The sequence below is a fragment of the Grammomys surdaster genome, unplaced genomic scaffold, assembly GCF_004785775.1.
Source record: "Grammomys surdaster isolate TR1022 unplaced genomic scaffold, NIH_TR_1.0 143, whole genome shotgun sequence".
Classification (NCBI taxonomy): Eukaryota; Metazoa; Chordata; class Mammalia; order Rodentia; family Muridae; genus Grammomys; species Grammomys surdaster.
In genome coordinates this window covers 5,971,861-5,987,840 of record NW_021604601.1, presented here as the reverse complement: position 1 = coordinate 5,987,840, position 15,980 = coordinate 5,971,861, and the positions used below count along the sequence as shown (strand labels likewise).

At 44.1% G+C, this 15,980-nt stretch overlaps 2 protein-coding genes across 3 annotated transcripts in view; one reads left to right on the top strand and one right to left on the bottom strand.

Moving 5' to 3' along the window:
* The window catches only part of Ipcef1 (interaction protein for cytohesin exchange factors 1), a 142,576-nt gene extending 131,969 nt beyond the window's left edge, over positions 1–10,607 (top strand). For both annotated transcript variants that reach the window (XM_028764333.1, XM_028764332.1), the window contains one exon: positions 6,084–10,607. In XM_028764333.1, the coding sequence (XP_028620166.1) occupies positions 6,084–6,284 (201 nt within the window). In that variant the 3' untranslated portion in view covers positions 6,285–10,607. The remainder of the gene's footprint in view (positions 1–6,083) is intronic.
* Oprm1 (opioid receptor mu 1) overlaps positions 1–15,980 on the bottom strand; it is a 251,578-nt gene that overhangs the window by 121,576 nt on the left and 114,022 nt on the right. The gene's annotated exons all lie outside the window — the stretch shown is intronic.

Sequence of the window (15,980 nt, the reverse complement as noted above, 5' to 3'; positions counted from 1 at the left end):
ATGACTTTGTCATTGGAGAGCTATTTTCTTGCATATTACCATGTACCAAACCCCGTCCCAGGTCACTGTGACCATAGAGTGGCATGCCAGGAACAATGGAGACAGGAAAACAGATGGTTAAAGTGGAGTACAATAAGTAGTGGATGCATGCTTTGGGAGCCTTAATGTCCCAGAGGATGGAAGTGACTGTCTAGGGTCCTTGTGTTTAGCTGACAGCTGGTCCAGGACTAAGGGAGGACGAGGGAAAGGCCCTCAGGGAAAGAGAACATCGAATGGGGGGGTGATATATTTTGGTTCAGGTTGGAAGCAGCATGAAATAGAAGCCAGTGAGGTGGTAGGTAGCTCAGAACATTATACGAAGAAGACTGTGATTCCAGATTCCATAGACAAGGAGATTGAAGATTCTAGCCTTGACAATACCCTGTGTTGTCTGACACAAAAACAAACAGACAGACAGACAAACAAACAAACAAACACCAAAGGCATTTACCAGCCTCTCTAGTATCCTGAGACTTCTTGCTTTTCATAGTTAGGCTGTGTAATGGATGACTCCAGTGATCTCTTTCTCTCAGTAGAGTAGGCCTCTATCTCCAGTCAACTCGTTGTCCTAAATCTCAGGAGTTTCAAGTAAGAAGCATTTATTCATTTAAAATTTCTGTGGCTCCACAGTCTGGCCATGGCTTGGACATGGGATTCTTCTGTTGGATCTTGTGTGGCTGTCTGATTCAGATGTCCCACAGGCTGTTTCATTTCTTCACCGGGGGATGTTGGCTTCTCGGTTCCCAGGTTGCTGTTTGACGGATTTGGTTCCTTACAGCTTATTGAACTGAGCACCTCAGCTGCTGTCCCTCTGAGGAGTGGAGGCTGACTTCAGGTTCTTCTCAGGTAGACTATGTAGGACAGCTCACAGCTGAGTGGCTGATTTTTCCCAGCCAGCAAAAAGCCAGAGGCAGTGAGTGAGCAAAATGAGTGAACCCAGTCACCATAGCCAAACCACCTTTCTTCTGTGATGTTCTGTTGGACAGCAGCCAGGTATTAGGGCAACCACTAATCTAGAAGAGGATTCCACACACAGATGAATCTCAGGAGACAAGGGGATGCTGGGCATCTTCTCAAGGTTTTTTTTCTTAAACCTAGTTTCACTGCTCTCTGGTGAGTGGAAAGCACTCCTTTCTATGGATTGCTTGGTGTTAGAGGAGTGGAGGGCTATGAACTGTAGCTCATGGTACCTCATACCTCATGGTATGTTACCCAGTGACCCTCAACAGCCAGTTGACCTCTGTCATGTGTAACCTGGCTATGTTGAGAAATAACAAGGGCTAGGTATATAACCCCATGGTAGAGCGCTTATATAGCATGCACAAAGCTTTGAGTTCACCCCTGCTAGTACTGTAGGACAAACAGGGAAAGGTAACAGCCAAAATAATACCACTACTCACTATAAAAAGAAGCAAAAAACAAACCATGACTTATTGAATGGATGAACTACTCAGTGTATGTTTAGTCACGAGCAAAGCTATCATAATGCTTTTTTAGCTATTGGGAAGGCACACAAGTGGGATTTCTTAGGTGGGTACTGGAAGAGGAGAGGGTTTTTTTTTCTTGACTTAGGAGTCGATTATAGAGTGGGCTCATTTTTTGAGATGAATTCTCAACTCCAAACCTTTGTGTTTGGGCAAATTTCTTTATGTATGCCATAGTATGATGAAGTATTTATTTAGAAATACTTGAACTCTAGACTGTGGGCATGTAAAGGCACAGGCGAATACAAGGATCTCAGGTTTACATTTGTCATATTTGGCATGAAAATAGCTGTTTAAATAGAGCTAATGGCAAATTTAGATGAACAAGTATGTGGTTTAGGAGAGAGATAAATCCGGGATCACGAGCTTCTAAGGGAAATGGAGGTATGAGATTACAGACACCACCAAGCATGTTAATACATGGAGAACAGTGACATAGACAAACACTGGCACTCCTGAACACTCCAGGAGCAAGACTTTGGGTAACAAGAAGCTGGTAAAGTCCCAGTGAAGGGACAAGGAAAGTCAAGATCATAGTATATCACAGAAGCAGCCACATAGCCATGTTCAAGGTAGAGTGGTGGCCAGCAGCTTTACATATGTTGATGAATATGAAGACGGATAGTTAAAACACTGGGTAAGCTAACATGGAGGTCACCGATGAGCAGCCCTGGAGTGGGTTTGATGGAGTCATGGAGATGAAAGGCTGGCAGGGCAGAAGGATGACTATAAAGGTCATCTGGGACAAGAAGGAGAGTGGAGCCTGAGCCAGATGGGGGTCAGAGAAAAGTTTCAAGGTAGAAGAGATAACATCACAGGAGAGCCAGTGAGGACTAACAGGGGGCACGAGTGTCAGTAAGGATGCCAGTGGAGATGGAAGACTGAGGAACGCCAAGATCACAGTTACACGCTACCATGCCTGGTTCTATATGAGTTCAGCATGCAAACTCAGGTCTTTACGCTTGTGTGGCTGGTACTTCTTTTTGCATTGAGCCTTCTTCCAGCCTGAGTGAGTTTTAAATAGCCATTTGGTGAGCAGAAGAGGGAAAGAATATAGACTATCATTACTGGGTGGCTCGTGGCGAGTGTCCTCTCTCCCCTTGTCTCCTTGGAAATTAGAAGGACAGCTTTATTATTACTAAAACCTCATGATTCTTTACAATATGATATTGTTCACAGCTGTATGCTATGTATTCACCATGGGCATGTCCTTTTTGCTCTTGTTTCCTGGCTTCCTCTTCCTCCTAAACCCCTCCCCAGTCCTTCGCAATTGCTCTTTTACTTTCATATTGATTTCTTAAAGATTTCTACATATGAAAGAACCCATTGTATGCTTGTATTTCTTTATTTGCTTTGTTTCCACTTAACGCCATGCTTTCTCATTCTATGCCTCAGATGACAGGATTCTATTCTTCTTTATGGCTGCATATATTCAAGCTTCCACAGGCCAGTCATCTTATCAGACAAACATCTCTCCTCATGGGACTCTCAGTTCAGAAGGGGAAGACAGAAGTGTGACCTCCTGACCTTTCAGGATGAGAGTGCTGACTGGTAGTCAGCACAAGCTTGAGATTAGAGCAGTGAACATTACTGTGGCATTTGGGCTGTGTAAATGCTTCCCTGGGGTGGCAGAGATGGGTCTGATGGTGAACAGGTGCTTACTGTCTACATGGCATGAGCCAAGAGTATAAGGATGCAGGAGTGGCATTTTCTGTCATCTTCAGGAGGCTTGGTTAATTAATTGATGAATTGTATATGTGGTCCATGGGTGTGAATATGTAACTCACTCAAGCACACGCAAGTGTGGGCCAAAGGAAGAAGTGGAATGTCTTTCTCTATCACTTTCAACCTTTTGTCCTGAGACCTAATTGCTTGTTGAGTCAGAAGGGGCCTTTCTGTGAGGTTGATTGTACAAGGAGCTCTCCAGTTCCACCATCTCTGACCCCACTGCAATGCCAGCTTACAGGCCCAGGCAACTATCCTGGCCTTTTATGTGAGTGCTGGTGACTCAAGCTCAGACTGTCTTAGGGTTGCTATCACTGTGATGAAACACCATGACCAAAACCAACTTGGGAATGAAAGGGTTTATTTGGCTCACACTTCCACACCACTGTCATCACAGAAGGAAGTCAGGGTAGAAACCTGGAGACAGGAGCTGATGCAGAGGCTGTGGAGGGATGCTGCTTACTGACTTGCTTCTCATGGCTTGCTCAGCCTGCCTTTTTTATAGAATTCAGTACCACAAGGCATGGTTCCACTCATGGACTGGGTCCTATCACGTCAGTCACTAAGAAAATGCCCCACCAGGCTTGGGTAAGCCTGATTTTATGGGGAACATTTTATCAATTGAGGGTCCCTCTCTGATAATTCTAATTTGTGTTAAATTGAAATAAAACTAGCTAGCACACAGATCCTCAAAAATTGCACAACATGGAGTCATTACCCATAGAGCCAACTCAACTCTCCAGCCCCCTTTAGGCTTTGGGACAGATGTCTAAATAGACTACAGTGAATTTTAGGCTACAGTGAATTTTAGGCTTTGTCCCAGATGGGCATAAGAGCATGAAAATAAGGGTGTTTGGTTGAAGTTGCAAGCTCACAGTTTTCCACTGAATTTGATAGCTGGCAGTATAAGTACGAGCTGAGGTGTTGAAGAGGAAGACGCTCCAGGTAGCTCAGCATTTTGGAGGTGTAAACCAGCATTGTGTGGGTGAGAAAAAATAGGCCAATACTCTCTTTCTTTCTTCTCTCTCTCTCTCTCTCTCTCTCTCTTTATTCTTTATTTTTTTTAACAGTCCAGTCTTCATCCCCCTCCCGGTCTGCCCCCCTCTGACTGCTTCCCATCTCATACTTCCTCCTCCCCATCTCTAAGAGGATATCCCCATCCCCCAACCCCCATCTCACCAGACCTCCCTACTCTCTGGGGCCTTAAGTCTCTAGAGGGTTAGGTGCATCTTCTCTCATAGAGACCAGACCCGGCAGTCCTCTGCTGTATGTGTTGGGGGCCTCATATCAGCTGGTGTATGCTGCCTGGTTGGTGGCTCTATGTCTGAGAGATCTCGGGAGTCCAGGTCAATTGAGACTGCTGGTCCTCCCATGAGGATGCAGTTCTATATGGAGAGGCAGCATGGCTGGTGGTGGAGGGCCGGCAAATGGAGCTGGGGTTCTTGAGAGCATGGTGCATGATGAAAGAAGTCGTGAAGAAGACTCAGCACGTAAGGGGATCCCAGCATTTCTATACAGTATATGGATTTAAAGTAAAGCATCAGAGGCGAGGACCTCCTGGCAGGCTGCAGCAGCACTGGGCCAGTGTTATGTATTGGACTGCATGTGCCCAATTAGCACCATGGTTCTAGATATGGAGAAAAACCATTTGTGATAAAAATGATATCTATGTTCTTAGGTTAGAGCCAAGCCTCTGCTTAGGCTTCTTATAGCTATGGACAGACACCTGACTGGGACATTCTGAGGCCCTGGTTAACAGGGTTTCTCCCCTGGGAAGTGAGTTAACATCAAATCAGGCATTGGCAATATTGGGGCTATTGGTACCGTGTCCACCCTGTTCCCCTTCACTGGCTTCTGCCCAGGAATCAGAGCCTGGCTCCAGCCTCTTGCTGAACCTCCCCTGTCCTCAGAGAGCTATAAAATGAGACTCCTATTTCTCCCCATGTGGGCTCTGCTTCTTTTCAGAGAGCCCTACAAATGATCTCTTTGGTGCTGCCAGAATCCCTGCCATCAGTTGCCCCTCTGTCTTCTGTCTGTCTGTCTGTCTGTCTGTCCATGGTGTTAATAAGTCTCCTAATAAGCTCCTTAGTCCCCAGTAATCGACTCAGTGCCATCTTGAGACATCCAGTCCGTTCGCTAACCTAACAGTTGTCAGGGCAGAGTGACGCACTTTTTGTGGGATGCTGATTATATTTTTATTCTTTTACTTCAAATTTGAGTGACTGTCCACGAAGCGTTGACAAGTTATTTTGTACTGGCATGCATGCTGTCCTGGGGGAAGTTAGGTGTCTCATCCTTGAATAATAAACCATACTTTTCCTATATAAATCTCTGTGTTAATAGAATATGGCTTACTAAAATATTTTAAAATCTACAAAAATTAAAAAAGATATTTTTGTTACTGTATGCCTCAGGTAAAGTGTTATGTTCCAGCTTTATTTAGTGAGGTTCGGGTGGTCAATGAAGTATCTTCTGTGTTCAGCTTTAACTGAGCCTCAAGAGAGAGCCAGCACCCAATGATACACTAAGATGGAGTCCCCACTGTGGTGTGGGGTCATAGAGGGATGAAGGGCAGCAGCGTAGAAGACTGTCTGGGTCTTTCATTAACTTGGGGGTGAAGATATACAGCTTCTTATGGCTCCCACATGTGAAGAGATATTAAGCCCGACCTCAGGCGTGTTGCGAGATTAGAATATTAATGCGCAGAACCACGTTGGTAGTGTTGTGCAGATGGGTCCCTGTGTCTGTGAGAGGGCTGAGAAAGTTGACTCACCAAAGTTCAGGTCCTCATGCACTTACGGTTCCCCCTTTCCTTCCTGTTTTCTTCCCGGCCAGTGCAAAGAACACGATTTGGCTATGATCAACCAGCTGTTGGATGATCCAAAGCTGACAGCCAGGAAGTACAGAGAGTGGAAGGTCATGAACACCCTGCTGATCCAGGACATCTATCAGCAGCAGGTACCTCAGGACCCTGAGGTCACCCCTCAGGAAATCATGAACCCCACTTCTTCTGACTGTGTGGAAAATTCTCTTTGAGCAGATGCCGGGACCCCACCCCCATCCCTGTTACTGTACCACTCTACAGGATGCTGCCAGGGCATACATTCTGGTTACAAGGAAACCCCAAACCCAGTTCCTGAGACATCATCCCTCCCTCCCAAGGATGCAACCCAGGTGAAGCCAGTTCCGATGCAGTGGGAGTCCAGGCTCCCAGATGTTGCCTTCCTCAATACGATCGGAGTGATGGAGTTATCTGAGCAGGCATATCTTCTGTGCTCCTACTGGGAGCTGGCAGGAATACTAGGCTTTAGGTGGGATGTGAAATGGGTAAACCCCCTCTTTTTGCTTTCAAGAGAATTACAACCTGCCATAGACAAAAGGCCCACTTTTACTAGGGATAATGATTCATGTTATTATTTTGTTTTGCAAAAGAAGCATGTAGAATCCACTTTGGTGGGAAGCAGAGTCCTGCAAAACGTTGCAAGTGGAGGAGTTTCTTCCTTAGTGACTGGAACTGGATATATGTTGGCATTTGTGGAACACAAGGCTCTTTTTAATGTCAATGTTCTACTTTCTGAGCACCTTATTTGCAGAGGACAGCATGGTGGGGGCAGAGTATGGAGAGCCCAAGTGGGAGGTGTTTCTTCCTGTCCCACTCAGAGGACAGTTTCATAGGCTCTGCTTTGCTTAGGGCAGGGGATGTGATTAATATGCCCCTTCCTCACAATGTCTAGGAGACAGACTATCACATGACCATTGGAGATGTCATTCCCCCACCCCCTGCTCCTCTGAACAGTGGTAAGATATTAATATCCACTGTAAGGAATGCTAGATTGAGTTCCTCCCTGCCTGTGGTGCCCAGCATGAATTCATGTCCAGTTTTCCTGGGATCCTAATAATTCACAAAGTTATTTCTGAATTGTTCTTAACTTGGAAAAGAACCCGGACCAGCAAAACAACAACAAAACAGTTAAATGGGATCGTTTTATTTTTGTATGTTTATGTGTCATATGGTATGAAATGTGATCAGTGATCTATGTTTCTTATTTAAATATATTTATAGAAATGCAAATTATAGTGTTTTAAAAGAAAGTGTACTATTATGTGTTGTTCAATATATATATATTCCAGAAGCATATCATTTTTGCTTGAGAAAAATAGGTATAGTAGTGACTTACTGGAATTGTATTGCACTATGATATATGACGAATGCTCAGGAAACCTGGAGAGAAAACCACGGGAGCATGTATTAATAACTACTAATTTTCTGAATGCTTTCTTTCCACTACAGCCCCATCCTCAACTCCAGAGTTCTTCAATTTCAATGCCTGTTACACATCATTTTCTTAACAAGCACCTTAGGTTAGCTCTTCTATTCATAAAGTTCAAGCTTTATGACATTTATGCCATGAATTATAGACCCAAAGGAACACATCTCATGAAATCTTGGGCCAAATAAAATATAAGTAGTATAATTCCCAACTAAATATTAATAAAAATTAGCATTTGTTGTTAAAGAGATGTCCAAGAGAAACAATCTATTAATCACAACGGCAGCTTCTAAATCATAACCTTAATTCACTAAGGACCCATTGCGAGTCTCACTTGCCCTTTGAAAATTGTTGATGTATATATTTATGTCATAGCATCAAAGGTGGCTCGACAGATTCGAATAGAAGTGGCCACCTGATCTATATCTATAAAGTAAACATAAGGAATTGTTTAATATTTCCCTGTACTTTACCAAGACTTTTTTTTTTTGTACACTGAAATGAAAAACAATCCTTGCCTTAAGAGAGAAAAGTAAACCAGGAAGCAAAGAGAAGCTAGAAGATTCACTAAGCAGAGAGATGAAGCCTCAGGATGAGCCAGAGAGGACACACTGTGTCCTCCATCTGGATCACATGCGGTTCCAGAGGCTAATGTCTACCAGGATTGATTCCTCCTGTGTCTTGTGGCTGCTCGGAGGGCAATGCTTTGGGGTTCACAGTGAAAGGAAGCAATGGAGGGAAGTGAATTAGCGTTGGAACAACCTTAGCTGGAGACAAAATATTCACTCATGTCTTTTATTAGCAACAGCAATTTATAGATTTCCATCCTCCCCCAAGTTGAAGCCCCAAACACTTTTTATGAGGGCTGATTGCTATATTTAAATGTTTTACTTTGGCTTTTCATTCATCCGTATTTAACTGACCTTTGAATGTAAGCTCCTTTAGTAACACTCAGATCTAAAGGCAAAATTGGTTCGTGAGATTGCTTGACTAAAAGCCATAGGCTGATTTCTCAAGACAAATTCAAGAAGGCCAGAGCGGAAGTTTCTGCTTTGGTAGAACCAGCCTGCTGAACGTTCCCAAGCCAGTCTCAGCTGTGTCCAGGCCTCCTGGATGGGAACCAACCCATTCCTGTTCCCCAATTCTGTAAATAAATACTCTTTCAGTCTGTGCTAGGTTTAGTTAGGGAGTAGGGGGTGCTTCTATGGGTACCCAGCCTCAGCAGTGACCATAAAAGGAGGATGAGTACAGGTGGGAGTGGGCAGAGTAGTGGGTGACACTTCTGGAGACCCCCAGTGAAGAGAAGCCATGAGGAGCTTTACCTTGCCCTTAAGTCTCTTCCCTGGTTCAAGAGATTTTGGACCTGTAGATCTCTTCTAGTAAATGGCTGGGAAATGGATTATGAATAGCCAGTGGAGCCCAGGGGAGACTCTTGACTGTGCCTCTGGAATGTACCAGAACAGCCATCTCAGGACACCAGTGGTGGATCTTTGAGCACGAGTATTTCAGAACCCATGGTACTTGTTTAGGATGAGGTTTCTCTGGGGACCTTTTTTGGTGGTGGGAGGGACTGGGAGGAGGACTTTTTCTTTCCTGGTCTGAAGACTCAGATGAGAGCCTGGTGGGGACCCTCACTAGTTGAGATATTGCTAACCTGCATAGATCCCACATTTTTCTATCGCTTGGAGGATGTCTGTCGTTTGTAAGAGTTCTTAGTTCTCCCATCGCTTTAATCTTTGGTTAGATTCAGAGTCCCAGAAAGATGTTGGAGCAAGCAGTTGCTAGGATTCCAACAGGCTAAGAAACAGGTTGTGTTTGGAGTCAGATTTTCAGTGTGAACCCAGCCTTATATTTACACAGCTCTTTGAAGTTTGCAAACTGTGTGTTCCAGACCCCCATTCCCTGCATCCTACCACCCCATAGGCTAATCGGGATGATTGTGAATTACTCAGTATAATGACATGCCTGGCTCAAAGCCCCAAGTGGTATAGCCAGAATCTGAGTTTGAATTTCAGGTCTGTCAGCCCTCTCTGCGGAGGATTGTCTGGCCTTAGCCTGCTGGGGAACAAATGATCTGACTTGGCTTCTGAATCTATTGCTCTGGGTTCCACACACCCACCCAGCTGCTGCGGCTTCTGCTGAATCCCTAGAGGCACTGCCTGAGCAGTCTCTCCCTGAAGGTCTTGTCGCCTTGCGGTTGGGTCTTCTGAGAACTGGGGCTTGACCTGATTGTTGCGTTTCCATTTTTCCCTTCCATAGAAGACACTATGTTACCACTGTGAGAACTTTCAAGCTGGGGGATAGAAGTCTTTAAAGAGATGGAGAATGCTTATTTTTCTAATTTTTCCTTTTGAGATGCGACCTGTCATGTCAGGTATCAGAGCCTCAGGGATTAGCACTGAGTCATGGGATTGTGAGACTGTTCACTTCCTCATGGAGGCTTCAGACCACGTGGAGAGGGAACAAAGGAAAAGAAAATCAGTTTTCAGTCTTTGGAGGAGAGGTACTCTACCAATGAAAGTCATATTTAATTTTATGGACACAGGCTTCTTTGTAAAAAGAGAAAGACAGTATTTTGTTACAGTGATACAAATGATCTAGGTACAGAGGGTGACTGTTCAAATGTCACATTATGTCGAAGCGGTGCTGTGTCCAAATGCAGTTTGAGAATACAATCCTGCTTCCGGTTAACAGAATAGGATGGAAAGGAGATTTCCCATCTCGTTCCTATCAAACGCTTTTGTATACTCACCCACAAGAGAAATTCAATCCCGGATGTAGGAGGTGACCGCCTGCCTAAGGTTTTGTCACCCATAATAGTAAAAGTCCCTTAAATTAAATTTTTAAATCTCTGTAAAATGGATGGGTTAGAGGGATGTCCCATTCACAGAAACCCAACCTCCTCAGCAGTACCATGCCACATGGAGCACATGAAAACGTACCCTGCATTTAAAAAGAATGTTTTCCATTTCCCTTGTTGTAAAGAAACTTAATTGCTCTGTATTGATGTCTCTTTAGCTGTAGCCCAAAGGGAAGCATGCCCCATGGAGACATTTAACATCCTGTAATAAACCCATGGTTTAAGTCACCACGCGTTCTGTTATTGCATGGTAGGGATGGGATTCAATAATGCATGGTGTGCGGCAAGATGTTAACGTGGGGACGATACCTTATCTGTCATTGTGCTTTTGGTCATTGTCATCTCTCTGTTTTGATGCAACTGAAAACACAAGGCATGCCTCATTTCTCCTGTTCCCTGGTCCCCAGGATGACTTGTAAGATAAAGATAAAAAGCAAACTGTCTAGTAAAGTGGTATGGAAAAAAAAAAGGTCAAAATATGCCCCTTGTGTTCATTTTCTGCCTTCCATTATTTCTTCCTCCTTGAAGACTAAAATAAACAACCTCAAACCAGCCAGACAAACCAGCACCAGCAAAACAATGTGAAAACACTACCCTTGTAGCTGGGTTTTTGATCTTCAACAAAGGTTATTCCGCCCTCTGGTGGTCATAATGAAGATGGCAGATTCCTGAGTTGATGTGATTTTTTAAAACCAAAGATAATTTTATACTGGGACTTATTTCTGCACTAATCTTTGTGGTCTTTGTCAATGTCTCTCATTTTACAGACTTACTAACATGATTATTTTAAAATGTGTCATTGGTCCACAAAATTTGACTTGTCTATGCCACTATATAACATTATTGGCCTCCTACATTGTTTAGATACATATTTTTTTGAGATTTAAGAGTTAAAACCAGCTCTATACAAGCTTATGAAAATGCAAACAAAGAATATATCAAGTCAGGAGAAAAGATTGCTTTCCATTTGTGCCCACTGACCGCAGGAAGCTGGCCTGCATTCAGACCTGTTTTATAAATCCCAGGTTGCAGGGTCCACGGATGATGGAATATTTTCCTTCTTTTTCCTCAGTCCTCACCTTTCAGCCAAATGCGATTCTTCCTCACCTCCAGCCTGTCTTCAGGTATTTCTAAACACCCCAAACTCCACGCAACCAGAAGCAGTAAAATTATCTTAGTTCAAATGGATCTAGGCGGGCATGTAGCTCAGAGGTAGAACGCTTGTCCAGCATGCATGAGGGCCTAGGTTTGATTCCTCATGCTACATAAAGTGGACTAGGAGGTGTCCCACCATGATGATAGAAGGCTCCAGAAGTTCATTGTTATCTTTGTGTTGGATCAAGGCCTGACCTACACAAGACCGTGCCTCCAAAGGATGCTGAGACTCTTAGCAAAAGGTATAGGTACACTGTTTCCAGAACAAACTTCTCAGTTTCCAAGTGCTACTGTAGCAGATTATCAAAGTTAGTAGCTGACATTCATTTGTTACTTCATAGTTCTGAGGCTGGGAAGCTACCATGGGTACCCAGTCTAAGGTCAGACCCTGGAAGGGTGGCACTTTTTGTGGGGACTGGGAAGAATTATTCCCTACAGCTTTCAGAAGTCATCCATGTCTCTTGCCTCTTTGTCTCCTTCCTGTTTTCCAAGTGGACAATGTCCTATTTCTTTGCACCTTTTAAAACAGGCTGATCCTTCTCAGTATTTTTGTGTCATGATAGACTTTTTGAAAGATCCTAGGACAACCCGCCAGTTAATTTACACTTTTAATACTCATTTGTCTTCAATTCTCCTGTATAGCCTGCTCACCAGTTCTGCATTATGACATTTGTCATAAATTTCCATTTCAAATATCCTGTGGAGTCGCCCATAGGTCATGAGTATCTGCCAGAGAGTCTGGGGTTTCAAACCTTTAACAAGATTGAAAGTCCTTTGTAAGAACCTGAATTTGATTTTATCTAGGTAGGCTCCTGCCTGGGAATATCCCTGGCTTTTTCCATCACAGGTATTCAGATGCAAAGGGGCAACAGCTGTTCAGTCACCACATGAGACTTTCACAATGTCTTCATGGAAGGACAGGAAAGGCGGTGTTGCTGGTGTTTGAGGAACGTGAGTGGTAAGTAGTGGCTGGGTAGCCTTCGAGTACCACTAATGCCCAGCAGAGAGAAACAGGCTCTAGTCTATTTGCAATTTACTTCCAAGCCCTAGAGTGAGGTTGTTTGGCAGCCTTCAAAGAAAGAGTGAGAGGTCAGGAAGAGTTGACAGCCAGACCCAAGGCTAAATTGAACACATGACAGAACTTCAAAGAAGACAAAAACCTTACAAGAGAAGGAAGGAGCCTAAAAATTGAGATGGAGGATGTTGGGATTCTTCAGGAGCATCAGATACTGCAATAAGTGCAAGCCTCCTCAGTGATAGGTGTGGGCCTCTGGCCCTTCACTTTTCAGATTATATTTTTACATGAGGCAGGTGTTGCCCAAGATAATATAGTCCTTCCCAGGAACAAGACAGGGAGGGAACTACTAGCCTCTTTTAAAAAAACTTCTTGGTTGTTGCTGGAGTTGGGAATGGTCATCAGAGGTTACCATAAAGAACATGTCTTTGTTAGTAACAATGTGGAGGATAGTATCCTAGAATAGTGGCAGAGGCCAGATGGCTGCACTTAACAATCTAAGCAATGAGTCAGAATTACTGTAATGGCAACTCGGTTGGAAATGGTGACTATACAGAACTTCAGAGAATGAGTGTTAAGAATTTGGGTTGGGGGTGGGCAGGACAAGTCAGGGTCTATCCCTCGAAAGTAAAGGGAAAATGACTGTCTTGCATTTCTGCCAGCAACAAGGATGCACTGTGCTTGGTGAGGCCTGTCCAAGCTTTCAAGGCACCAAATCTATACGGAAGAGTTTTCTGACTTTGTGACGTGATATGAACGTACTCTACTTTTGGACAAGAATGAGTTGTGCGGCAGGAGCAAGCTGTGCGTGTGTCAGATCTTATACTAGGAGATGTACACAGTACAGAAGGCCACAGCATGGATTCACCGGAAATCAGTCTTAAAAGGAGATCCACAGCACAGATACCAGAGGCTCTGAGTGAGACCACATCATCAAGAAAGAAAGGATGACAAATGTCTCTGGCATGTCGTTTAGCCCTGGTAGAGTGTTTAATCAGGGGCACAGGTAACTTGGTAGTCAGAACTAACCCTCAAGATATAGATACTACAGCCGTTTGAGGTAGCCCAGAAGCAATCTATTATAAAGTGGAAATCGTACATTGAATATCGGTTTAAGTACCTGTCTTTGTTAAGGTTCATGTTGCTGTGATGAACCACCATGACCACAAAAAGCAGTTTGGGGAAGAAAGGGCTTATTCTGCTTACAGTTCCATATCACTACTTATCATTGAAGGAAGTCAGGACAGGAACTCAAAGAGGGCAGGAATCTGGAGGCAGGAACTGATGTGGAAGTCATGGAAGGGTGCTGCTTACTGGCTTGCTCCCCATGGCTTGTGCAGCCTGCTTTCTTAAAGAGCTCATGATATCAGCCCAGGGGTGGCATCACCCACAAAATCACTCATTGAGAAAATGCCTTACAGCTGGATCTCATGGAGGCATCTCCTCAGCTGAGATTCCTTCCTCTCTGATGATTCTAGCTTGTGTTGACTTGACATCAATCCAGCCAGTCCAGTAAGTATCTAAGGGGCCACAAGGAAACTGAGCAGGTGACCCCGACATCTCTGTCAGTTTTCACTCCTGCACTCTCACCTCTAAGTCAGCTCCCATGTTTCATCCCATGGGGGTGTTTCTCATTGTTTGGCAGAGGCAGAAAATGCTTAAGCTTAATTTTTTAAAGCAGTTTTATTTATTTAATATATATCTGTATGTACACCTGCATACCAGAAAGGGGCATCAGATTTCATTATGAGAGGATTGTGAGCCATCATGTGGTTGCTGGGACTTGAACTCAGGACTGCTGGAAGAGCAGCCAGTGCTCTTAACCGCTGAGCCGTCTCTCCAGCCCTAAGCTTAATTTGTTAATGGTTGGTTTGCTGTATGGTGGATGAGTATTGTCTTATAGCCTTACTTATAGGTGACTTTGTAAGTTCAGTGGTAGAAGAAAAGCTCTCAGCCTGGAGAAGGCATGCCTCATGTACCACATCTGACCATTCGTGCTATGTGGAGAAAGCATGGCCCAAGGGACATGGAGTTCTACAGGGAGACACTTGAAGATGAATCCATGGCAACAATTCCACATATAATGACCCAATCCCTGTGCTTACACTTTAATATCCACCAGACAGTGTGCATTTCTGGAGAAGCACTGAACAGCCAAGGGCTCAGAAGGAGACAGCCAAGAACTGCCTCCTAGCTTTGTAGAGGATTACCTTGGGGACTGTGTGTTATGCTCATGAACAGAACCTCGGCAGCAGAGGTAGAGGCTACATGCATGTCCCCTAGAATGCATATGCTTGCTAGCTGGGCCTGAAAACTACTATAGCTGCCAAACATTGTCTGCATATGACAAAATACCAAAAGCATGTGAATCCCAATAAGGTATTTTATTTATTTGGGTGAAACCAAGCTGCTGTCTGCCAGCAAGCTCATTAGATTGGCACCTTTTATCTAGGTTAAGGCACTGTTTTGCCCTGGTTATAAGTGACACGTAGAATCTCACCTGTGGGTAAGTCCTTCCTTCCTTACAGTGCCTCAGTCAAGACAACTGTTAAAGTTTATATAATGTCTGGTCCACTCATGGTAGTCCATACAATATGCTTAGGATAAACACACAGAGCATGGCAAGGATATGAGGCCTAGGGCACATGTCTGCCTATGGGAACCAGACACATTCCGTACTGTAGGCTTAGAGTTTTAAAAATCTACTTTAATACGGATTATCAAACACTTCGGCCCTCCCTTCTAGCCCATCGTCCAAAGGTGGGGAAGAAAATATGGCAAACAGGACGAAGGGATGTAGACCTGTTTAGAAGTAGTTCTTTGGGCAATTTTAATCTCCATTGTCAGGATAACAGCAGTCCAGTTCAGTAGTGTCAGGATACCAAACATAAATCACTAGTGGTGGCAAGATGCAGCAGAAACAGCCAGGCCTCTGCTGAGTCAACATGAGTCAGCAGGAGTGAGCAGGACCAGCAAGAATGGGCTGCCAGGGAAGTTCTCTGCCATGCCTCTCTCAATCAAGTGAAGACCAGCAAAGATGAAGATTGGAGACCAGCAAAGCCTTGAGCCTTAAGCTAGCTATGTGAGAGCCCTGTCACTGTCCGTGGAGTCCTATTTATACTCTCTCCAAATATCCAATGTCCTTCCACAGCGTGGGGCTTACCTCAGCAAAATACCATGTGAGTCTGCACTACACGACACAATCAGAAACTTCCACTTTATTCTGAGGTTGCAGGCCTGGAAGAGCCTTGCAAATCTGTCTTGAAGGTATAATCGAATTATACCCTTCAGTGGACAATCCTTAATGCTGATGGAACTCCAGCCTTCAAAATTTAGATTTTTTTTAAAAATTTTTTTATTGGATGTTTTATTTACATTTCATATGTTGTCCCCTTACCCCATCCCCCACCCACCCAGGAACCCCCTATCCC